The 26,949-nt window shown below is 36.3% G+C and overlaps 2 protein-coding genes across 4 annotated transcripts; one reads left to right on the top strand and one right to left on the bottom strand.

The window, feature by feature from the left end:
• The first annotated feature begins 90 nt into the window (after positions 1-90).
• On the top strand, positions 91-20,624 carry LOC121381979 (coiled-coil domain-containing protein 148-like). Of its 3 annotated transcripts, none has more exons than XM_041511428.1 (13): positions 91-170; positions 2,581-2,688; positions 3,950-4,334; positions 5,044-5,222; positions 6,466-6,661; positions 7,938-8,085; positions 8,681-8,887; positions 9,590-9,730; positions 10,528-10,646; positions 12,550-12,667; positions 13,529-13,579; positions 15,630-15,719; positions 18,623-20,624. In XM_041511428.1, the coding sequence occupies exons 2-13, from the start codon at positions 2,634-2,636 to the stop codon at positions 18,782-18,784; spliced, it is 1,851 nt and encodes a 616-aa protein (XP_041367362.1). In that variant the 5' UTR covers positions 91-170; positions 2,581-2,633; the 3' UTR covers positions 18,785-20,624. The 3 variants fall into 3 exon arrangements, with proteins under 3 accessions (XP_041367362.1, XP_041367363.1, XP_041367361.1); XM_041511429.1 differs by having other exon boundaries at positions 125-335; XM_041511427.1 differs by having other exon boundaries at positions 125-340.
• Positions 20,625-20,673: 49 nt separating this feature from the next.
• On the bottom strand, positions 20,674-26,747 carry LOC121382254 (acid-sensing ion channel 3-like). The gene is made up of 5 exons (XM_041511787.1): positions 26,583-26,747; positions 25,834-25,896; positions 23,076-23,226; positions 22,122-22,213; positions 20,674-21,219 (listed from the first exon to the last, which is right to left on the bottom strand). The coding sequence occupies exons 2-5, from the start codon at positions 25,889-25,891 to the stop codon at positions 21,053-21,055; spliced, it is 468 nt and encodes a 155-aa protein (XP_041367721.1). The 5' UTR covers positions 25,892-25,896; positions 26,583-26,747; the 3' UTR covers positions 20,674-21,052.
• Positions 26,748-26,949: the final 202 nt, after the last annotated feature.

The raw sequence follows: 26,949 nt of genomic DNA, 5'->3' as shown, positions 1-26,949 counted from the left end.
ACCGATTTCAACCAAGAGCGTTTGGGTCTTATCGGTTGTCCTCCTACGAAAAATAAACTGTTGGTGCGCCAATAATATATTTAGGAAATTACATTAAAAAATATAAATAAAAATGGAGTCGGGAACTTGTTTATCGTCGCAACGTCCAGTTTTTGGGTTGAATACACAGTGTGTGTTTATATTTTGTCACATTTGACAGTGTTACCTAGATGGGATTTGATTATAACGTCAGCATTTAGACAGATACATTTTTAAATCGGCCGACGTTTAGCATTAGACGCAGTATTAATGCCTTGTTACCAGTTGTCGACACTTGTGACTTTCTGAGTTTCTCAGTTTGGTGATTTAGACTTTTTGTTTTAGTTTGAAATAGTACTAATTCGAAATAACTCACCACTTTTCCTCACTGGTGCATCTGTTTTTTCCATTAATATTCTTTGTGTAGTGAACAAGCTCACTAAACCAACCCAACCTGCACGTAAGGGTACAATATCCACCTGCCTCTAAGCCCGAATTCAGTCCCACCCCACCCTAGCCTGAGTACTCTGAGGTATAATATCCGCCCGGTCCCCTCCATTATTATTTTTTAGTTAGGGTTAGGGGTTATGGGTTAGGGTTTTTTAGTTAGGGGTTGGGGTTAAGGTTAGGGTTAGAGGAGGGGCGGACCGGGCGGATATTTTTCCTTTTCAAATGTCTATCTTGTTCTTTTATGGTCAGAGTACTCGGGCTAACCTCTCCCTAGTCAAGAACTCTGCCATTCGATAGCTAGACAGACATGAGGATGGTTATAATTGTGTTCTGTGCTGGAGGTACCTGTAAGTCTATAATGAATACATCAATCTTCTGCCTACCACCTAGTACCTAGAAGGTGCAGTAGACAAAAAAATCCTGCTCTAATGCTGTAATAAATCATATATTTGACGTTAAATACCATATTACAGTAACATTGAACATTTTCGAGTTCACATATTAACAACTAATAAACACACTATGTAGGAAAAAACATGACAATGTTTTGCTTAAATATATAGGTGCTGGCAGGTTTCTTCCTGTAGTCTGTGTAGGCCTATTAAGATGTGAAATATTTGTTACCAGCATTTGAACTAGATAATGATCGATGTAAAGGTAATTTAATGTCAAACATATAATTATTGTTGTATTAAATTGGGAACTTTTGCCAGTGGTAGTCAAAAACTCTATTTTTTCATCATGGACCTATCTCTGATGACATTCAAATATCCACCATGCTCTCGAACGGCAGAGCACTTGGGCTACCCTACCCCCCACCACCCATATTCAATCTTCAGTTAGAGTTAGATTTTGTGTTATGGTGAGATTCACTCTTTATATCAATATAATGTGGGGGTGGGGGCAGGTGGATATGTTTCCAGTACTATTTTTATATTGCAATATCTTCTTCAAAAACAGTAAGATGCATAAGTAATCTTCAATTAAAAAAGTTCATAGTACCTTTGCATGTTTTCCTGTGTTCTGAAAATGGAAATAGCATAACCTATTTTATTGGGGGTTTTTAATACATGTATTATTATTTAAAATCTTTTTTTTTTAATTACTAGTAATATTGCAGGGGGATGCAATGTGACATGTTTAGTAAGCTGACATCATTCAAATGAAACCAGTTATAATTATTTCAGTAACTGCTTCATCACACCAACAGAACAAAAAAGAACAAATCTCAAACACCTTTTAAAATAGTTTTGAGTTCAATATTGAAGACAGTGTCATTTACATTTTTGAATGTGTTTATTTTTTTATTATTTTAGACAAAATATTTATTGTTTATGAAGAAAACAATATTCTATTTCAGTTAGCTAGATAAAACCCAAATGAATTTAAAGTCAGATTAACTTGTTTCAGTGACAAAAGAAAATGGAGATGAACCCCCTCAAAAAAACAAACAAATAATAATAATGTGTATTTTTAGTACAAAATGTTTTTACAGAAAACAACTAGAACACAAAATGTTTTTAGTTTTTTTTACAAAATTTGGTACTATTAGGTGGATAAATTATATGTAATAGGTGGCATACTGCTAAAAATAAACCTGTGACCTATTATTTTCATTCATTACATGTTTTACAACTGTGTGTGTGTGTATATATATGTGTGTATATATGTGTATATATACAGTCAAACTTCGATAACTTGATTTTGAAGGGGACAAGGAAATAGTTTGAGTTTCAGGCAGGTCAAGTTTTTGAAATTAATATATAAGAGTTAAAATTTGAAACTGCATATACATGTATGCAGCTGTATGATTTCGCTTAATATTGTAAGAAGCATGCCCTTCACAGCCTACCTCTCAACTCTGAAAACTATGCATCACCAATTGAATAACACTCAGTACATTTGTTTTTCACAAAATTATTTTCAAGCATTTTTGTAAACATTTCTCATGATTGTTTCGAGAAAATTGGCCCCTGGTTATAAAATCTACTAGTCCCATATTAGGACAGAGTCACTGGGAATTTTCAACCTTGTTACATAGTTGCCTAATTATTATTTAAGTGATGTTTGGAATTAAAAAATGTAATGTGTGTCCTTTCTATATTTTTTCAGAAACTATTTGTTAACATGATTTCAAAGTGAAAGGTGAAAGACAGAACTTGAAAATGAGTGGAAGAGACTACAGGACATTTGTCACTTTCCATAGGGCAGAAGAGATGGGTAAATATTTAGCAAGTTGTATATGATGATCTACAGCTGCATGTATTACTATTAAAGGTGCACACACTTCACCCCAGAAATAACTGGAGCAATAATTTTTGTAAAATATTTAAAGTTCCTTGCTTAAAATATTATTTTATGAACATCTGTTTATAAATGCAGACATCATTTTGTTTATGGAAGCTATAGAAAGTTTTTTTGCACCTGTACTCGTATGGGGCGGGATGTAGCCCAGTGGTACGGTGCTCGCTCTATGCACGGTCAGTGGGCCCTTTGGGCAGCCAGTGCACCATGACTAGTATGTTAAAAGCTGTGGTATGTACTACCCTGTCTGTGGGATGGTGCATACAAAAAGATCCCTTGTTGCTAATCAAAAAGAGTAGCCCATGAAGAGTTGACAGCGGCTTTCCTCTCTCAATATCTGTGTGGTACTTAACCATATGTCTGACACCATATAACCATAATTAAAATGTGTTGAGTGTGTCGTTAAATAAAACATTTCTTTTTATCTGTACTGATACATATTATATTATTGAAGTGGCTGTCCTGTTATATATGGTGTTGGAACACATATCATGGTGAACATGTCTGACAACAAAACACCTGACATTGCAGGTCTGCATTTAAATGTCTTTTGGAATCAGACTGGTGCAGAAATATTGTTTTGAATATGCTAATGACAGATTCAATTTGTTCTATATGTTACAGCTTTTAATATTAACACACTTTTCAAGATGATATATTGTTTTTATGTATTACAGTTTAGTATTACTGGTGAGTAGATTAAGGTAGCTAGAGTATCTTCAGTTTTCTTGTGGGTGGGGATAGTTTCCTTTTGAGGATGAAGTTTCTTTAATTGTTACATGGAAGAGAATGCATCTCCCTCATAAAATTTATCAGCTTTTCATATTCAGCCAACAGTTGGATAATTTGTCATCTACAAGTAGTAGGTTGTAGTACTGCCAACTCAACTATAAACTTTCATGTTCAGTATTTTGGAATTGAGGGGGCGGGGGGAGTGTTGTGTCATGATTATTTTCTTATTTGTTAGGAGGGTGTCTATAGATCATCAATGCACTGTTAAACCACTGAAAACTCAAAATCTTTCTTAAACGACTTCTACTGTTATAATTTTGCATTCATAAGTATAGACTATATTGAATTTTTATACTGCTATCAATTTAAATTTTTGTGTATATATATAATTATTATTTGTTTGACACCTAATGATGATATACCTTTAATCTCTCTTGTTGTACAGATAAGCTTGTGCGCAGAATGTCGGATGGTATTGGCAGTAACAAGTATTACAGTGCCGACTATTCTAAACTGAAGATGAAAATGGCCGAACAAAAATTCTCAGGTCACAAAACTCTACTGAAAGTGCAAAAACTTGAAGAAATATCCAAGCAGAACAAAGAGAACAATGTGAACAAACAACACGGAATTCTTTGGCACAAGGAATTTTTGCATTTGAATCAACTGAGAAAAAAAGTACAGGCAGAGATTGATGCACACATTAGAGAAAATATGGATGGACCTCTGTGTCACAAGTTGTATCAAGACTTTGAGTACTATAAGGCAGCGATTGAAAGTGATTTTGACAAATTTAGACTTGATACAGCTGTTCCTGTTTGGAATTTAAGGTAAGGTAATATAGCACCAAATGTCTAAACATGGAGCTGGATGTAGCTCTATGGTAAAACACATGTGTGAGGTGTAGTAGATCATACGGTCTGTTGCCCTCAATAACTCGGGTTTGTTCCCTACACCAGCCAGTGCAGTATGACTGGTACATCAAATGCTGTAGGCATTTGATGTACCAGTCACAGGAAATGTATATTAAAGATGGTTTGCTGCCTCTTCAGTAGGAGTAGCTAGTGTTATGGCAGTGTTGGTCCCTCTCTCTTCTCTTCTCTTCTCTTCTCATATCTTCTCTTCTCATATCTTCTCTCTCCCTCTCCCTCTCTCTCTCTCTCTCTCTCTCTCTCTCTCTCTCTCTCTCTCTCTCTCTCTCTCTCTCTCTCTCTCTCTCTCTCTCTCTCTCTCTCTTTTGTCAATAATGTAACCTTAGAATGTGCTGAGGTGTTAAACAAAAATCTCTTTCCTTTTCATTATATAAATATAAATTGCCTCTCATCCGCAGAGATACATGTAAGATATTCATATAATGTATGCAACATATCAAACCACACAATTGTATGTAATGTTTCAGGAATTTTAAATTGTTAATGTGACATTATTTACTTTATTAATATCGGGTACATTGGCACTTACTGAACTTAGTATACCCTTTAGTCACTGGACATCTACACATTGTTTCCACCCCTGCATCATGACAAATTATAATTTCAGGGAGGACTTGACATACTGGATGTCTGAGAATAAGGACGATCTGGCCCTAGGGGTGCCTTCCGTGTTGCAGAAACATCAAGAAATCATGTGCACCATAGACAATGTGAAACAGCAGCAAGCTGACATAGTAGACAAGTTAAATCTGGAACAGAGGTCCTTGGAGTGTGAGCTCAAATCAGGTGAGTTGATTAGTGAGTAATATTGCTTCTGTTCCAGCTCTCTGTTTACTCACTTGTCCTTGGAGAGTGGGCTCAAATCATGTGAGTTGGTTATTGAGTAATATTGCTTCTGCTCCAGCTCTCTGTGTTTACTCACTTATCCCTGGAGAGTGAGCTCAAATCAGATGAGTTGGTTAGTGAGTAATACTGCTTGTGCTCCAGCTCTCTGTGTTTACTCATTTCTCCCTGGAGAGTGAGCTCAAATCAGGTGAGTTGGTTAGTGAGTAATATTGCTTCTGCTCCAGTTCTCTGTGTTTACTCATTTCTCCCTGGAGAGTGAGATCAAATCAGGTGAGTTGGTTAGTGAGTAATATTCTTTCTGTTCCAACTCATTATGTTTACTCACTTATTCCTGGAGAGTGATCTCAAATCAGGTGAGTTGATTAGTGAGTAATATTGCTTCTGCTCCAGCTCTCTGTGTTTACTCACTTATCCCTGGAGAGTGAGCTCAAATCAGGTGAGTTGGTTAGTGAGTAATATTGCTTCTGCTCTGCTCCAGCTCTCTGTTTACTCACTTATCCCTGGAGAGTGAGCTCAAATCAGGTGAGTTGGTTAGTGAGTAGTATTGCTTCTGCTCCAGCTCTCTGTGTTTACTCACTTATCCCTGGAGAGTGAGCTCAAACCAGATGAGTTGGTTAGTGAGTAATACTGCTTCTGCTCCAGCTCTCTGTGTTTACTCACTTATCCCTGGAGAGTGAGCTCAAATCAGGTGAGTTGGTTTGTGAGTAGTATTGCTTCTGCTCCAGCTCTCTGTTTACTCACTTGTCCTTGGAGAGTGAGCTCAAATCAGGTGAGTTGGTTAGTGAGTAATACTGCTTCTGCTCCAGCTCTCTGTGTTTACTCACTTATCCCTGGAGAGTGAGCTCAAATCAGGTGAGTTGGTTAGTGAGTAATATTGCTTCTGCTCCAGCTCTCTGTGTTTACTCAAGATGAACTGCGCTTACATATTAACGTCCCTCTCCTGTTTATTTATATGAACTGAAATTGCTTTTTAACTTAACTGTCCTGTTTATTTAAATGTATTGTTATTGCTTTAACTTAATTGTCCTTCTGTTTATTTAGATGAACTGTGATTGCATTTTAATTTTAACTGAACTGTCCTATTTATCTAGATGAATTGTGGTTGTGTTTTAACTGAACTGTACTTCTGTTTATTTAAATGAACTGCAATTGCTCTTTTGCCTTAACTGTCCTTTTTATTTAGATGAACTGCGTAGCATTTGTCCACCAGCTTTGGAAAGGAGGCCACAATTTCAAGATGGAATTCCTGAAGAAGCATTTGATCTCGAATGTCCTAACCAAGAATTAAAGCTGAAGATTTTAGAGGAATTTTTACTGCTGGACCAGAAATATCATACACGCCTTGCACAGTTGGATCAGTGGCATGAACCAGTTTTAAGGTTTGATTATTGTTGTAGTCAATGAAATGATCAGTTACTTTGTTACAAAGTCATGGATCCAATGCTAGTACAATGCAGGTCAGTGCTTTTTAATGTCCCAATGCTGAGAATCTTGAATTTGAGTTCACTCAGTTTTGAGTTTATTAGAACTTTCACGAAAACATGAGATGTACATTCGTGAATGCTCTTCAACTGGCATGACAGAATCAATAGAAACTGATGTCACCGTCACAGGCCTCCCAGACCTCCTATTTTTCCTATATTTCCTTTTTTTATATTATAGGATCCTATAAAACTCCTATAATTGAGATTCATTTCCTATACTTCCTATATTTGACTTAATTGCTTTGCCAAAATGCTGAAGAATAAAATATGTTTCTGAGTTATATTCACAGTGAAAGGCAGCCAGCCTGTCAGAAATTCAGAAGATGCTTTGAATGTGGGAGATCTGTATCAAGTGCCAATCAAGATCCTGCTCACCTGATGAGGTGAGGAGGATGTATTACTGATACAAGATGCACCAACTTCAAAGTATCCTGGATATTGGCATGGACTGCTGGCAAGCCTTGGTATATATTTTTTGTGGTAGTAGCTGGTATCTTGTGTACATATGCAAGGTAAGAACATACCATTAGTCATGTAAATGTCTTTATAAATCTGTGTAAAATGCCTATAATCATGATAATCGGTCCAAATTTTTCTATAAAACTCCTATATTTGACCTAAAAATTCCTATAAAACTCCTATATTTTGATATGCAAATTCCTATATTTCCTGTATTTTAATATGTACAAGTGGCTGGGAGGCCTGCGTCAGAATAGTAATACTTATATGTTGCCTTCTGACTACACCAAGGTGAGACAAAAGTGTCAAGTTGTAGATCATAAGTACAGTATGATCACATAAATATTATGTGGGCTGTTATTTTAACTCACATTTGTACTTAGCTTGCAAAACAAACAGTCTAATTGTGTGCATTTGACAGCTAACTAGAAGGTGTATAGGTGTATATGTACATAAAAAACATTAAACAAAAAAAAACAGTGCCCAGATTTGTGGCATGGAACCTATTTTGAATGATAATTTTGACCTTAGCTGGTGGCCTAGCTATAAGATGTACACCCGTGACATCATGCATTCACTTTTATTTGATAATTATAAACACAAAAATAAATGAAAGTGAAATGTACCCTTAATTTAAATGAATTTATGTAATTGCACAATCGTGTATGTATTGGTTTATATGTTATATCATACTTTTATTTCTGGTTTTTAGATTGGATGAATTTGGCAGCTGGAATGAGGAGGATCATTTCACATTTGTGGCTGTTTACGATCAGTATCCTAACGAACTTCCCAACAGACGCACGCTGCTCATTAATCGACTGAAGCGCCATCTACCATCATATACAAGGAATGACCTGGTACACTTTAAAACTAACACATAGCTGGAAATGTTTAATTCTAGAGTTGTTAAAGAATAATTTGCTATGATCGCTTGAACTTGATTCATATTTAAACAGTATTTATTTTAACTAGAGGTTAGAGGATGTTTTGTTTAATCAAACAAATTTCATCATTATAAAAGTGAAAATTTTTTAAAGTTAATATTTTACAGCAATTATTAAACTATTGTTTTTGAAACTGACATTGGCCATGAAATAAAAATAATTGAATTTATTAAAAACTTCTAGTTTTACTTTTTTGCAGACTTTAGATAATCTGATACAATATTAAAGTGGCCTTTAAAGACATGTTGCTCCTAAACAGAATGTTCTCTTTGTGTTTGTATGTTCATTTGTTTGTTTGTATGTTCTTTTGTTCATTTTTGTTTTATATATTTATAATTATTTAATTATTTATGTGTTATTGACATCATCATCATCATCATCATATATTATCACCATCATTATCATTATTTATTTGTTTATTATCATCGCCATTCATTATTATTACCATCATCATCATCATCATTATTATCATTATCTTCATCATCTTCATTATTATTTTGTTTTTCAGGTTGAACATGAAGACTGGTGGGTGGGATATAAATATTACAATGAACGACAAAAAGCTATTTATTCAGACTGGCAGAGAGACCGACGAGAGCTTCTTACGAAAGCTAGAGTGATTTTTGCTGAAGTATGTGCTGCTCATGAACTGGAGGAATTACAAGCCGAGAACAGACACAAACAAAAGGAGCTGTGCGATCTCTTGTATAACAAAGTAAGTAGATTTGCATAATTATCAGCTTCACAGGTTTGGTGGTTGGGTCATCGGGTGTTAGGTTGGTAGGTACTAGATTCATATTTAAATACCTGGCTCCAATTCTCAGTGAATTAAAGTGACAGCTGCCATAGTTTTTAAACACTATGGTATAGTTGTCTGTATTAGAGCTATTTTTGATAATTGAAATCAACATTACTTACATTTTATTTTTAGATTATCCAATTCCGTACATCTGAAGTGTTTCTGGTCATCCTGGTGTTATTAATATCACAAAGTGCATTTTTCTTATTTTAAAGAATGTACATTTGTCTGAGAAGTAATGGTTATGGAGACAAACTCTACTCTGTTTTTAAGGGTATTTCTCCATTTGAATGTCACAGACTGTTGTTTCACTCTGTTGTTACTTTATCCAGATGTGTTACAGATTTGTAGATTGACCAAACTTACTGTTCATTTTCACGGGTTCAAACTAGTGTCAGCTGCTTTAATAGATAACTAATCTAGGGAGGTGCATGCAATGCCAGTTCACCTGCCTGCTGACTTCACTTACCTGCTGACTTCACTTACCTGCTAACTATTAACTTCTTTTCTGGACATACAGCCCACATGCAGAGTTACAAATAATTATATATACTGGAGTGAGCAGTAAGATCTGATGTTATTTTGATTGGTTCTTTAGACATTGTTTGACATTATTAGGTGTGTGACTGGCGGAACCAGAAACTCGAAGCCATGTATCTTGAGACTCAGTTTGAGGAGCAGAGACTGAAAGAAATGGAAGAAAGGTGGAAGAATGATGAGCAGAAGGAGAAGAAGAAAAGACATGAAGAAAAACAGAAGGTGAAAATATATCTATAACAGGTGAAATGGTGACACCCTACATATTTTCATTGGGACATATTTATGAACAAATATATGAAAGAATTAGCTTGATATACCACATTTTAATGTTTAGGTTCAGTTTGCATTGCCCACGTCTCGACTATAAAGCCAGGATCACACAACAGTTGATCTAACAAACAGTGACAAAATATTCAATAATATATAGATATTTAATTTGTCCTGAAAATTACTTTAGTACACCAGCTGCATACTCGTCATATCCGACTTGTTATTGCTATTTTGTTCTATAACTGAATTATGGCCTCATATACATAAATGATAAGCAAAAAAAACTTTATTAACTTTAGAATGTTTCAGAAATGGAAATGGTTTATGGTAGTGAGTGCTAGCTGAAGAGGAATAATTAATGTACACAATGTATTTATTTAAATATCATAACCTGTTTCTCTGCCTTTAATATCTCAACCACTGTACAACCCTGCTCTAAAAGATATATTGCAAAAATATATACATATGTACAGGTAAAGATCCCAGTTGAATATTATTATTATTATTAATTTTAAATTATTATTAATTTGTTTACACCAGAATTTCGAGTTTTGAGAGTAGATTTTCTTAGTATTTCACTCAGAATAACAACAATCAGAAAACAGCAAAAACAAGTCTTAAGATACTTATTTTGATGCTAAAGAATTCATTGAGCTACATGTACTTCACATCACAACACCTGCAAAAGTTGTCAAGTCACATTTTTAATATATATATTTATATATATATTTATTTCTTCTCTACAGCTTGATGCTTTCCATGAGGAAAAGGAGAAGAAGAGGAAACTGGAGGAGGAAAAAGACCGGAAGAGACTGGCTGACCTTCACCAGCATCTGATGGAGCAGGCTCTCATCGACAAACAAAGGTTTGTGTCTCAGTCTCTGTCAATTCAATCTACTGTCTTGTGTATTATCCTAGGTCTGTGCCTGTAAAACGTATAACACATTCTTCTGTCATATTTGCAAATTGGCCATGATGAAACTGTTTTTCATTATGGTAAAACTCAGTAGCGATATATACTGACACACAATGAAAACGCAAAAACTACTTTTCATTGCAAATAACGACAAACTATTAATGAATTGATGGATAATGTAAGATGACATTAATGATTGGTATTCATGAGATACATTCACATGAAAACATGCCCAGTTATCATCAGTAATTGAGTTGCATTTGTAATCGAAAATTTCAACCCTTCCATATCAAGGTCAGTATCTGGTGTGTCCACCATTGGCCCGTGAGCATGCGTGAAGATGACGGGGAAAGGGTTGGCACAAACATCTCAAATAAGCCACAGGAATGTTCCTCTACTCCTCTTGCAACGCCTGTGCAAGCTCAGCGACGTTACACGGTGGTGGCTGGCGGTGACATACACGACATCCTAACTCATCCCACATGTGTGCAATTGGGTTCAAATCCAGTGAAATGGCTGGGTAATTCTTGTAGTATGTAGACGGGCATTGTCTTGTTGAAACAGAAGGGGACCCTCTGGTCTTCGGTGACAGCGCAAAAGTGGCTGTAGAACTGGTCTTAGAATAATGTCAACATAACGCTGGGCTGTAAGGTCATCGTGGACAATGATGAGATCACTCCTGAAATCACAGTTGATTTCCCCCCATACAATCAGACAACCGCCGCCAAACCGATCACGTTCCCTCACACATCCATCAGCATACCGTTCATGGCGTCTCCTGTACAGGCGTGCTCTTCCATCGGCAAAGGAGACAGAGAAACGGGACTCATCTGAGAAAACAATGCTCTGGTAAAAGGCTGGTGGATGATTACCATTCTTGAGAGAAAACTAGTCTCGCAGCACGATGTAGCGGTGTCATGATGTTACCGTTGTATGGGCGTCTGCATCTGAGTCCAGCCGTTCTGAGTCGACGGATGACCGTCATCGGATGGATATGCCTTCCATGATGTCCTATAGTGTTGCTTGCTGTCATCGTCACAGTTCTGAACTGGTCACGGAGGTGGTGTCATTGAATCTGCCGATCTTGGCGTGGGGTTGTAACGGGACGTTGACCAGGTCGAGGTCGATCACGGACACTCCCGGTCTGTTGATGACATTCAACAAGTCGTCCAATAGTTGATGGATGGACTCTGAAGGTCCTAGCAACTTGGCTTTGTGAAGTCCCCCCTTGAACCATGCCCAACGCTCGCTCCCTTTACTCTTCTCTGAGTCGTGGCATTCTTAATGTGATGAGGAATACGACACCGTTACGTGACTTTTATGTGTCCATATACTGGCATTTCACGTGCATTGCATGCAGCATGATTGAGCATGTAGTGAATGCATTTCACACCATTTTGTGTGTTTCTGCTATTGTATGTGTAACGAGAACAAAACCAGGATTAAAACCCAGACAAAAGTACCAATCAATGGCTTCCTCTCATAAATTGTTATTTTAAATCCAATAAATATATTTTTCATTAATCACAACAAAATATTGAAAAATATCTGTTTTGCGTTTTCATTGTGTGTCAGTATATATACTTAAACTTTGTGGCACAACCACTGCATTATCAAATGCAGTGTACAATTGTATTCAGCTTGTTAAATTTTACATTATTTGATGGTGGGTAATAAATAAAATATCACATTCGTTTTTGCCAGATAACATTTTTACAAAACTCCTGAACTTCCCATGGTATTTGATCTCACTATCATTTGGTCAAATAGTGGGAAATTCATTTGTGTCATAAAAGTGATATCTCACAAAAACTTGTACAGTATTTTATATTAAACTTTTTCTTTACTCCAGAGTAAAATACAGAGAAGACCAAATGCAAATAAAGATGGAGGAACGTGAAAGAATGAAAGAAGAAAAAATTGCAGATGATTTAGAAAAGGAGAGAAGACTTGAAGCTCTGAGAGAACAGGTACAGGCAATGTAACTGAACACATTTCAGTTCCTTATTGAAACTGAACAAATTCATGTACGTGGCAGGCTTGGATAAAAACGTAAAATATAGCATGACATAAAATGAAACCTTATTGTGTATGCATCCATCTGAGAAGACGGTTACATGGAGGGTGGAGGGGGTGTAATATTGCCAATCATGTGTTACATAATTATTTGAGGTTTCTATTGCAAAGAAAAATTAAGTAACTGAATGTTCTTTTGGTTACATTTAATCACCATCAAGTTCCTTCCATCATGGATTGCCAACACTTGCACCCTGGACTGTCATGTGCTGCAACAGATTGTTCTGAATGTGCACATAAAACCTAACTCACTCACACAAACTCACCATCAAGTGCTTAATTGATGTAGTTATGCCAACTAGTGATGTTTCAATGATCAATTATAATAAAAAAAATATTGATTGGTTTGTCTCTACCAATATGATGACCAATTATAAAAATCCACAATTGATTGTGTGGGAAATTGTTAACTCTAATTGTTCTCCAGTTTTGGAAATGAAACTGATGTTGGGTTTGCAGTTTGCTTTCCTGTGTATATAAAGAAAAGTGATATTAAATAGTTAATAAAGGTACAATTAACCATTTGTAAGAACTACATGTAGATTCTGGTGGGCACAGCAATTGGGGCATGTTCTTTGTATTCTTCTTATGTTTGTATAATTTTAACCGATTGTTTAATCGAAGATTGATTGGTTGGTGGCAACCGATTATAACCGATGATCAGTGATGAAATTACATCCAATTCCCAACACTAGTGCCAATCTAATTTACTGTACCATCTCCGTGGTATGTTGAACATGTTTTCCTATTTTCAGGTTCGGGTTATTGCTGAAAGTGATCCAGACAGAGTTATGAAAGACACTGAGGTTAGACGATTCTTTTTACCCTCAGTTAGATCTTATATGTTGTAAATATTACCATTCTTAATTTTGAGATTTAGATTTTAGCTATAATTTCTTCTTTTTAAATGTTTGTGTTTATATACATATTTAAAATAAAAATAAATTTTGAAGCATGCAGACCTTAATGTGCAGAATTCAAATGTGTTGGTTAAAATAAACCAAACATTTCAGCATGACCGTAAATTTTATTTGTTTATACTGCAGTTTTATACTGCAGTTTTATACTGCAGTTTTATACTGCAGTTTTAGGGTAATACTAAGAAGTAAACATTGTAAAACCTTTCTGGAATCTGTAACATCTCGGCACGGTCACATTAGGGTGCGAGTGCGAATAATTTTTACATGCTCATATACCACTAGAGTTTTGAGTATGTCCGTCCCGGGGCCTGTCTCGGGATAGCCAGGGGCTTGTCCCGGGACAGAAAAAAATTAAGTGGACAATTTTAAAATTTACATCCAAAAATTAAATAGTGGGCCTTTAAACTTTTGATGCGCATCTCTAATTAATGTAATGAATAAAGAAAATTCTACTCATTAAATTTGGGCGCTAGATTAGATCGGGTGGTCAAAAAGAAATTAGATAAGATCGGTGGTCTGACTCGGGATGGAGGATGAAAATAGCAAGTAAAAAAGTTAATAGAATTTAAAAAAAAAAAAGGTACAAGCCAAAAATAAAAAGAATTGACTGCTTGGTCGAATATTTATATAATTTGGAGCATTTTAGAAGGACAGTCCAAAAATAAATAAGAGAAAGAAGAGAGGATCGGACTGTTTAATAATATTAAAAAACAGAAAGTAATTTTGACAAACTTTTGAACGAAGGTCTAAAAGTTTAAAGTCTGATCTATATGTCCACGTGAGTGGCCTTGTTAAGGCCATTAGGGTGCACAGCTTGTAGGGACAAGATGGGTTGCATCTCTTCAAGAAAACCCCTAGATTGACAGTCAATAGACGTTGAAGGTGTAGTGCTGTGCTGAAATACAGATCTTGAGAAGCTGGATCCGTCTGAACGAGAGAGAGAATCAGACTAGGGTATAGTCTAGTCATGGGTTGGTACAGTGGTGTGGACGGGCCCGACTCCGGAGGATACGAGATGGTATCACAATAAAACAAAGTAAAGTCTAGAAAAGAGTAGTAGGGGCCGACCCTGCTTCCTATTTCTTCTTAGAGTGGGGCGGTCAATCTTCCAGTGCTGCTAGGACAGGCTCGGACATGTAGAGACTAAATGCAAACAACCGTGGTGTTCTGCAGAATGGCCGTCATATGAGTCACGAAAAAAACAAGTCAACATAGTCAGACGAAGAAATGACGTGGAGGCAAGGAATCTCGCTAAACAAGAATCCAACCTGGTGGTGCAGACTGTCGAAACGAGAAGCATTCCAGCGTTCAATCATTTCCAATGGCCGCATACATCCCAGTAGAAAACTTAACTTCGCTGATAAAAACAATGAAGTGAAGGATCCCCAAGTTGAGCCACGAAAGCACGTGCAGTGTGCACAAGCGAAACAAACACGTCTTACGGCATCGAGCTCCAGACTGGGAATCTCACATTAGGTCATTAGATTTTCAGTTAAGCTGTGGGAAGTGGTCTAGATGCTGGCTTAGATTCAGTTACTGTTTACCTGTCACTTTTCAACTGTTATTTTCATCATGATGCTGGAATGTGAAAAATCTTTCCAAGGTTAGGTTATTTTGGTGGTGTTTCTTGGAGTGTGTGTGTGTGTGTGTGTGTGTGTGTGTGTGGTTTTTTGGTAGTCGATAGTGGAGGGTGTGTGTTGCTTTTTGTTTGTTTGTGGAAAACTGTGAAATGACATATGTACAAATGCTTAAGAGACATGTTGTGTTTAGAGAGACAAGGATTTCTATGTAGAGTTGGACAGATATTATAAATAACTATTGGCATATGCAGCAAAGAGAAGGAATGGACATAGATGGAAATATATAAAAATAACATATAATAATATATATATATATATATATATATTTTTTTTAATTTGCTATATTTTGTTTGCAGGCTTGGCATTGCCACGTAACGGAAGATGAAGATGATTACATGAGTATTCAGAAGCCTCTGTTTGAAGTGAACACTTTCACTTCTAATCAGGTATGGACATATTGCCCAGACACTGATCAGTGGGTGTGAATTTTGCAAATAGAGAATGCCTTCAAAATTCAACATTTAACATTTCAATACAAAAACTGTAGTTATTGTTAGTGGAGCTGATGTGATAATCAGATCAGATGGGTGTTTCCAGATTAGGGTGTAATGATAAACTCGAATATTTGGTGCACTGAACAACGATCTGTATCGTAGTTGCATTTGTATTCGTCACTAGTTGAACCGAATACACGAATACATATAACACAGGGATAAACCACATGCTGGTAACAGTATAGTTACTCACATCCACAATGGTGGAGGAAGCACGTGATGAGTATTAATCAATGTTATTTTCCTTTCTTAACGGGCATTTTTGAGATGTCCCTATACAGAGACTTCTTTTAATATATAAAATATGCATTCTTGAAGCATACGTTTAAAAAAAAAAAGTATTTGGGAATTAGATAACGGGCATCAAAAATCACGTGTGATGTTGGTAACTGAAAATGTCAACATCGTGAGGATTTTGGGTATCTGTTATGGTTGGATGAGGGTAACTGTTTGATGCATAATGCTGTTCAAATCACATATAATTCAAAATTAGGTGATTGATTACATTAATTAGAATATAAGACAAAATGACTTGACCGTAATGTCATACTCTATTATGTAATAATATAGCTAAAATGTCTTTATAGTCTTCTTGTATTAACTTGATTGAAATAGTCTGACATACTACCCAAACTCTGAAAGAAATTATCCCCAACTCAGATGAAAATTGAATGTCAGATTACACCAAAATTAAAATTAAATTATACTCCTGATATTTACTGAATTCCACACACACACACACACACACATGCTTGTCATTCAGTAAATGTGTGAAGCTGTCCAAAGTCTTTAGGTATGAGTGCTTCAACTAAACTTAGTTTTGCCAGTTGATATAGTTATTAGCTGTGGAATTGCAGAGCGCGTGTTGGCCGTGACCTCTGGCTTGGACCAGAAGACATTTGAGCTACTGTTCAGTCAGCAGAGCTGGTTTACGGATCCGCAGGGCCTGTAGCACAAATAACAGCAGGGCCGCCTTCCAAGGATATATATTTTCCAATCCTCTCAGAGAGAGGAGGAAAAATGACCTGGGGAAAATAACCCCGAGGCCCTTGAAGAGTGGGGCCCATAGCACATGCTACATGTACTACTAGGATAAACCAGCCTAACAACCATACACATATCAAGGCATCCGTATCCAACAAACTGTATAGGCTAGAGTCCAGGGTCATAAGGTGAACTCATTTTTGTTAAACATTGTCGCCATGACAGTGTTTATGAAAAAAAATAACAAAAAAATTAAAAAAAGCACGCTGTTAAATACATCCACCCACCCCCTGTAATGCCACATAACATTTGGATCTACACCTACCCACCCCCTCGAGTGTTTTAATGGCCCCATTGTGTATTTTGATGGTGTGTGTTAAAATAATATTGGCTCGGGTGGAGGGTGTATCACACAAATAGCACATGTAATAATTTGAAAAAGAAAATGAAGTGGAAAACATAAGAATAAATTTGTTTACTAATTGTTTTTACTATCTAGACACACATGGCGATCATTAGTTATGAAGAGACAACTCCAGCAGTTACTCTCATCCTACAGCTACATGTATGCTCATCATGTCAGTTACCCGCATCCCTTTTGTCAGATACCCACATCCTGTCAAAAGCTGACAGACAGCTACCTATATCATTGCTTTGAAGTTACCTTCATTGTGCCTAACTTTGTGATTTCATTATCAGCTGAATTACACAACTTCTGTTTAGTGCATCAATCCAAAATATATTCATATTAAACCAACTGTCAATATGCTCTATTAAAATGTGAATGTACTGCTTAGAAATACAGGAATTCACAATGATTAATACTCATCCTGTGATGTAGCCCAGTGGTAAAGCGTTCACTTGATGCGCGGTCAGTCTGAGATCAATCCCCGTCGGTGGACCCATTGGGCTATTTCTCGTTCCAACCAGTGCTCTACAACTGGTGTAACAAAGGCTGTGGTATGTACTATCCTGTCTGTGGGATAGTGTTTATAAAAGATCCCTTGCTGCTAATCGAAAAGAATAGCCCATGAAGTGACGACAGTGGGTTTCCTCTCTCAATAACTGAGTGGTCCTTAACCATATGTCTGACACCATATAACCGTAAATAAAAGTGTGGAGTGCACTGTTAAATAAAACATTTCTTTACATTTCGTTTTTTTCTGCTTCTGGACTAGATACACCTATGATTAATCTGTTTTTAGTTAAACCCCCCCCCCCCCCCCCCCCCAAAAAAAAAAATATTCTTTCTGCAAAACCTTTTTACTTTTGTATTCATGGACATATTCGTATTCATGGATGTATTCGTATTTGTTACCTCATATTTGTGATTTGTATTGTATTTGCCACCATGTGTTTTCGTTACACCCCTATTTCTAAGGAAGGTTACCTAAATATAATGCATGTTAGTGCAATATTTAATATTGTTTTGCCTCTTTTAAAAATTAGTCTGCCGCCGACTTCCTTGGAAACATTCTTCATTCATCCTTGTTGCTACTTTTTAAAATTATATAGAGGTCGAATAATTTCAACTCTTAATCTACCTTACAATTTAAGGTCATCATTTCAACAAAAAGGTAGTTGAATAATTCATAATTTTATGAAATAAACACATGCACAATTGTTTATAAATTATTTTACATTAAAGATATTTTTAGTATATGGGTTATGCGTGAATGTAAAAGTTATTGCATTCCTTGTCTCTGTGTTGTTGCTTTTTAATTTCATTTTCAGAAACGGTATCCTTTAGTATTTAAAAAAAACACTGGTAGAAGTGTTAGTCATATTAAGAAAATTGTCTTTTGTTGTAGATCACCTCAGATCATAGAGTTAGACTGGAACAGAAGCTTCGTGATGCTGGCCTCCACACATCAGACTATGCCCGTCAGGTCATTGCACAAGCCAAACCTCCAACAGTTCCTCGAAAAGACATGGAATCGACAGTTTTCAAACAGGACAAGAATCCCTCATAGCCACACAGAAACCTGTTTGTAATTGTGTTGTTTGTTAACCAATTTGCCAAATTAATGATACATTTGGTAAACGTATCTGTGTGTATCTGAATACACCAAAAACAAATTTGACAATCAAATTATATCATCTCTTTGGTTATTTTTGTTTTGATTTTCTCACATTTTGATGTACTTTAACAAAATGGGATTTTGTTGACTATTAATAAAGACAATTTGATGAAATGTATACTGTTTTTGTTAAGATTGAACTGAGAATAATCTCAGTTTAGATTCAAGTGCTAGCCATTATCAAGGCCTCCTAAATATATAGGTTTTTTTTATTATGCCTCATTATTTCATCAAAATGGAAGATCAGTTGAGGAACTATTTTTAATGAAATTATATTTATCAAGTCATAATTAAAAGTAACAATACTCTCTCAAGTATCTGCCATTCGAATGTATTGCCTAACTTAAAATCCAAATTACTAACAGAATGCATTCTAAGTGCATATACTGTTTCAACAAATTTGTTTATATTTTGTTTTTATCAGAACCAATTTACATCTTTTTATAATTGTCATATGACCCATCTGTGATTATGGTTGACACAGGAACTGAAACACTTTGACCTGTTCCAGTGCAAATCAGAAATAAATTGTATGTTGTGCACCAAAATATGTTTCACAATTAGAAAATACATGTATGAGGACGAAAACATTTCTTTTATGTATAGATCTTTTAGGTTCCATCATCATACTTTAAAAAAAAGAGAGTTTAATTTGTCCTATGACATGATTGTACTTCCATTTACATTCAGTTCATATACTAAGTTTATATTCATTTGAGGTTCAAAACCATTGTACAGGACACACGCCTCAGTTGTTTGAACCACTCTGTATGAGAGCCAGTACTGGTATGTGAACCAGTCATTACAAAACTAACTGCTGAACCACCAAATTTCCAAAGCTCAAGTGCATTTAAATCAAATGTAATTGATGACTACCTCATGTTATTTAGAAATAGACACCACAAAAAGCAAAATGGTGTTTTAGAATAAAATAATAGCCTAGATGTAAAGAGTATTATGTATTTTTTGTATAAAAATAGTCATGACCAAAAACAAAAATAATATGTATTTAAAACAAAAAAAAGAGATTGATTTTAAACTTTTGTGTCTATGTCGAAAATGTTTTGCAAAAATGAGGATCGAACCACTGGTGCACTATGCATGTTTGAAATTATTTAAGCTGTCTTTTGCCAGATCAAAGTGAATAAAAGTTGGATTTGGTAAATATATTTATTAGTGTGCCAAAAAGACAGTTGTTAACACCCTTTCCCCTCACCCAGTCCAAACATATTCATTAATAAATTGTATTCTGCATTGACTAATTAACATCATCCATCAGATTTTGCACATTCATTTAATGACATTGTAGTTTATGCTGATATTCTGTTTTAGACTATGTATATGTATGATAGTTACTCTATCAACAAGTATAACAAGAGATTGCTGTCATAAAACTAATAGTGTTGAGCACCACAAACATGTTGTAGGCTTCCAAAAGACCAATGGTTTTCCCTAAAAACCAATCCAAACACGGCATTTACATCATTATGACCATTGTTTGACTTGTGAAAACCATCAATATTAATTTTATAGACTGTCTATTTGCTAGTCAGCATTAAGAAACCATACATATGTTATAGAAGTCTAGTTTAATGTATATCGAACTATATCCATTTTGTTTTGCATTTGCTAAAATTTATTTTTAGAAATGTATATTGTGTCTGGAGTGCATCACCTACTGATTTAAAGTCAGTTAATTAAATCAAAGCAAATAAAACACGTGTCATGCATCTATCTTTTTATTTGGTTTATTGTTTGGGTATTTGCTGTTCTTTGTGGATGTTTGAAAGATAAAGATAAATGACTCAAAATAGTTTAATATATTTATTGTTTTAAAACCCGCTTTTAAATGTCTGCAATCTCTCGGTCAACATTGCACTTCCCATCAATGTTCGTATACTGGCTGCTGTATATATTTTCTGACTACGATATTTCAATCTAATCTGACTATAGTTCATCAAAGGTTCTTCTTCCTCTTATGTCTTTGTATTGTACTTCCTGTTGAAACTTTGTCTCTTGCTTACACTGTTCAGTTGTGAACGTTCGGTATTTTCATGAGTGTCCTGTTTATGGTCGAAGTTCAAAACATTCGATTTGGAAGATGCAAGACGTTTAATGCTGGTATCGTGTAGCAGGTTCTGGTCTAGATGAAGTTCTGTTCTAGCTCAAGTTGGCTGGCTTCATGTCGAATGGTTTTACTTGAGACTTGCTAAATGTGCAGACCCGAGAACCAACGATCCACATGGTCATGATTACAGTCTCCGCCAGTTCTGACAGCGTGAGCAGGCTAGCGCCGAGGAAGAATCCCATCTGACCTCCCAGCTTACCTGAAGTAAACAGGAATAAAACAAAAATCAAAACTGTTATGGTTGCAACTCATTTGAAATTTATATATTAACATTCATAATCTGGCTAAAATGAGATAAAATACATGTTTCTTTGTTGCATATGAATATATTGATATATGGAATTTTTATAAATCAAGCTTAATTTTTTTAATGTTTCTACTGTAGAAAAATCCACCTGCCATGCAATAGGTATACTTTTATTTATAGCGGCAGCCAGGAATTAATCCTACTTTCCCACTGCTCTGAATTTCAGCTGAACTAACATATACCATTTCGTCTTGTAGTAGCTTAAGTGTCAGAGCAAATGGTGTATATGTGTATGTCGGAGGTTACTATTTGGTGTGTATTTATTTCAGAAGTTTGGTTCTTCCTTTGCTTTAGCCACCTGATACCTGATGATACTTAGGAAACAGACCTGAATTTGAAGGGTTTCTAATACAAATGTTTGTCTTAGAATTGTGCCTATATTAATTGAGTTGTGCAATTGCAGACATTTTTAAAATAGTCTTATTATTTACATATTATAGCATAATTAGTAAGACAGTTGTAGGCAAGGTTGCATGGTATTAGGCCTATTAACAATATGATTAAAACCGACTCTACAGGTAATATGTGGAGACCAGAGGAACTGATTTTAATCAGACTAGGTTTAGAGTCAATCTGATTGAAATCGACTCTACAGGTAACAGTTATAGATCAGTGGATCGGGTTTTAATTAGATTGACCTATTAAGAGAATATTACACAGATCATGTGATTTCAAATATAAGCTATGTTCTCTGTACAATCCTCTGTAAGAGCCTTATTTTTTCAAACATTTTAAACAAGCATTATCTAAAACTGAACACATATTTTGTTATGTCATATCTACTATTTACTAACCGAAAATATCTCCCCAGGACATCTCTGGAATGTGCTCCACATGCTGTACGATCATTCTCTCAAAGCTGATGGACACGAGGATCAGATTGCTCCTGTAAAACGTAATGTCCAAGTATGTACATTGGCGTAGCCAGGAGTTTATACTAGGTGGGCAACCATATTGTCAATGGGACGTATTTAATATGGGGCGAAAATATAAAAGGTAGAGGGGAGAAAAAAAAGTGTGATTGGGATAGGCATACCCCACCCCCTTGGTTATGTCGGTGCCTATTTATTGGTCGTTGCGCCATTATGTGGATACTGACATTGGGGGCAAGCAAATAGCCATGCACGGGGAAAGCAGTTGGTTAGTTCATTTTGTACCTCTATCTTCTCATGGAAAGAGAAATCCATTTTGATCGTAATTTTCTATCAAATATTATCAACTAGTTCTTTTGATTAGTATATTGTGTTTTTGAGGTGTACTTCAGGCAAGACATTCTGGTTAGATGTACAGCACGAGATACTGTCCAGTCAACGACATATTTAACGACAAACTGGCACATTTTAAGCTACGCTTTCTAGGGTTAATTGATGTGTCGATGGCTGAGCGGTTAAGGTCGCGGGCTGTCACATGAGAATCAGTGCAGTAGGTTCGAATCCTGACAATTGATACTTTGTGTTTTTAAATATTATTTGGTGTCTATCGTATTGTTATTTCGACACATGATCTTGGAGACAAAGAAAACCTGCTGTCACTACCATAGCAATTCCTACCTGGCAGCAAGAGGGTTTTTGTTTTTTAAATATATATATTTTTCCCATATTGGGCACATGTTGGAATGCTGAAAATGAGTCAACTGAGGGCGATCGATGTTACGACTCGTCATTACTGATGGATACAAAGACATAAACTAATCTGTGGCATAACACTGAGTGACAGCTGATGAAATACATTGACATCGCGTTATTTACCTAGCATACTTGGCAGACTTGATTAGTTTCTCGTCCACAAGGAACTCTGTAAGCGGCTTGGTTGGGAAGGCTGCTGACGAAGAGTGGATGTTGTATTCCTTCATAGAACACGGCTGGGGACAGTCACACTTAACTGTGTTTTTCGCTTTAGCTGAGGAAAAAAACAAAAACATTGTACATTTGATTTAATTTTCTATTATATTTTATTAAATTTATTATTATTATTATTATTATTATTATTATTTGTATTGTTTTGTTTTGATTTGATTTGATTTGATTTAATTTTATTAAATTTTTAATTTAATTTAATTTTTATTAAAATTCTAATTTTATTTTATTTTATTTTATTTTATTTTATTTTTATAAAATATTTAACTTAATTTATTTATATTTTATTTATTTATTTATTTATTTATTTATTTATTTATTTTATTTTATTTCGTTTTATTTTATTTCGTTTCATTTATTATGTTAGTGTAAATTTTGATGTCTAATTGTTATCGTTTAAGTGAAAGCTATGGATCAGACAGCCATTTTGTGTGCCATGACGGGTACCACCGATGGCGCTGGGTATGCTTTCGTGAATGCCAGATGTAATCACTGGTTGATGAGAGCACGCCATATCAAATGTTTAAATTTCATTGAGCTATGTCCTGTTAAGGTTTTGATTTGTATTTTTGTCAAATCAATATCTGGAATTGTATCCCTCTTACCAACAAAAGAGTGTTGTATCATGATGATAACTAGTTTAACGTGCCCATATACCACTAGGGTTTCGAACACGCCCATCCCGAGTCCGACCTCCGATAAGATCGGTGGCCTGACTCGGGATGGAGGGGGGGGGGGGGGGGGGTAGAAACTGGGCAGAATTTTGAAAATAGCAATTAGTAAAGAAGTTAATAGATAAAAAAATAAAAAGGTTACAAGCCAAAAATAAAAAAGAATTGACTGCTCGGTCGAATATTTATATAATTTGGAGCATTTTAGAAGGACAGTCCAAAATTAAATAAGAAAAAGAAGAGAGGATCGGACTATTTAATAATATTTAAAAAAAAAAGAAGTAATTTCGACATAAAATTTTGAACGCAGATCTAAAAGTTTAAAGTCCGATCGATATGTCCACGCGAGTGGCCTCGTTAAGGCCGTTTGGGTGCACAGCATCTACGGGGAGGTGATGTTGTTCCTCTCCTCAAAGTGAGGCACCAGTCTCCTGTAGCTGTGGGTGTTAAGGCAGTGGACCATCTGTGGGTACTGGGCGCCGGTGACGATCTTCATGATTCTGTGGATGGTGTTGTTATCCATGTCATGGCTGAGGAATCCCTGTCGGTAAAGATCATCCCGGCGCGACGTCACTACTATAGCTTCCACTCCCCGTAGTTTGACCGTGTGGATGGCGACCTGGTGGCCATCGGGAAACGTCTTGAAGTTTTCTTCGTAGACCCCCGCCTGGCAGTCTGTCGGGGTCCGTGACGTCTCCCACCAAGTACTTAGAGTACTGGCCTTTGATTTTCCGCGCTGCCACTCTCCAGTCACCCGAAGAGGAAGTAGAAGGCCGCGTCTTGGCTGGTTGGTCCTCCGGGGGGGTCACGGCCTTCCTCTTGACAGCCCCAACATCCAGAGTCGCCGTCGCGGAGTCCCCCGTGGGTGGGGGTCTCGACGCAGACGAACGACGAGCGGGAACAGGTGACGCTGGTCGCGGTGCACTGGTTGGCTGCTCCACTTCCCGCATCTGAACAGTCGGTCCGGCTGGTTGGTATCATGAACATCCTTTTATAGACAGAACACTTGGCGATCATTCACAACCCTGTCAAACATCATTAAACTCTTGGAGATATTATAATCAATGCGTTAATGGTTTCAACGTTCGTAACACCTGTTTCCATGATTATACTTCTTTCATTTCAAATATTACGAACATAAAAAGGCACCATTATTAGGTAATACATTTACATGGTCGTAATGAGACTGACTAGTGTTAAATACAAGTAATTATTCACGTCTCATTCGATGTCAGTTTAAAATACTTTTTGACCTCATCGTCACCTAAAAAATAATACTGTATGCTTCAAAGGTATCCAAATTTTACTCTGTGATAGTACCTGAAATAAGCAACGATTACAGTAAGCATTTGTGATGGTCACTCTTAGTTTCAGATACTTCCGAAAATGCATAACATTCTAGAATGCAGTGAAAAACATTCTAAAATATGCGCGCAGTGCTAATTGTTATTGGTGCATGTGCATCCGAATGACAAACTCGTAATCGTAATGTCTTCTAGAGGTTTGTCATTCAAGTTGTCACGAACAAGACTAGGTGGTACCTTTTTATTATTGTTTAACTGCTTTACCGTGAATGTTCCAGCAGTTCCTTTCGCCATTATCAAAACCAAAATTTATCCAATGAAATTAGATGGTCATTGTAAGAAACCTCTTTATTTACATAGAAACTTGCTTTTAATTTTATTTTTACTGAGAATTGGTATTTCTTGTACAAGAGTTTTAACATTATTCATTTTAGAGAGGTAATGAACGTACTGGATAAAAGAAGCATTGCTCCCAAAAAGTAAACTTACATTTTGACCCCTTCTCTATAGATTTGCGATGTATTGTATCATAACACACTTCTCCATATAGTATACTCTTCCTTATTGCGGTGAATACAATTGAACAACGTATACACCCGTGAGTGCTACATTTGATTATGATAGAGGTGGTGAAAATGGAGGTGATAGTAATGATTATAACAATGAACTGCTTACAAAACATCGGCCAGTAGCATTTGTCCAGTTCAGATGTATGACAGATCTTGATGTCCATGGCTTCTGTAAAGAAAAGAACGACGAAGCATAAAAACGTGGTTTTAAAAAGCGTAAAGGTTCGAAGAAAGACCTGTTTCCCGTTAATCCCACCAGTATGCCATTTTATTTTATTTGCATGTTTGTTGAAAGAAACCAAACAACTGGGTATGGAATTGCTAACCTACTGTTGACGAATGAGACGTAGGGAATATTAGTTCAACGGATATTATCAGACTGTTTTATTAATAGGACCGTACTTGGCGTGGGAGAAAAATGCGAATAATTGCTATAAAGTAAATATTTCCCCTGAAGTGACTCAATCTCCATACTCGTTACATCTTAGTCGGGTGCTATTAGTTACCACCGGATTGGAACTCTCGACTCTTCAACGTATTATTATTATTATTATTATTATTATACTGAGTCAAATTAAAAAACTTCACAATCTAAAATTTGAATAAAGTCAATGAGTGTTGAAAGCAGGTATTTTTCAGGAATAAACATTGTAATGGCAATGTCAACACTTCATTTGAAGCCCATCACAGCCCACCTGACCCGATCCATAGCACGTGCACAGCACCATTGAGGCAAAAGTGGTTTTGCACGTGCCACTGGTCACGTGACTACAGTAGCACACGTGTTTTCACCGTTGCTTGCTCACAATAGTCTGACACAACGAAAAAACACATTAAAACGATATTTGTTACGACCTGTTTCGATGCCACGCCTCACAAATGTGAAGCGTGAACTGTTGTCTGCATGTTGCACGCGGGAACGTCAGGTTGCAGTCGACAAGCAATTTATGATCTGCGGACACGAGTACAACAAACGGGCACCACAGCTGATCGCCCCCGACCAGGTAGACAACGTGTGACGTCACAGTCAGATGACCGTCATATTGTGTTACGTCACCTCCGCAACTCTTTCATGACAACTACAGCAACCAGTAATTAACTTTTCAGACGTCGGGTGTCCGCGCAAACGATCCGAAATCGGCTGCGAACCGCTCACATCAACGCACGACGCCCATAGGTTAGAACCATTTTGACCCAATTTCATCGACGTCAACGTCAACTG

The sequence above is a fragment of the Gigantopelta aegis genome, chromosome 9 (assembly GCF_016097555.1).
Source record: "Gigantopelta aegis isolate Gae_Host chromosome 9, Gae_host_genome, whole genome shotgun sequence".
Lineage (NCBI taxonomy): Eukaryota > Metazoa > Mollusca > Gastropoda > Neomphalida > Peltospiridae > Gigantopelta > Gigantopelta aegis.
The sequence above is the reverse complement of the archived record's forward strand: the minus strand, read 5'-3'. Positions and strand labels throughout refer to the sequence as shown.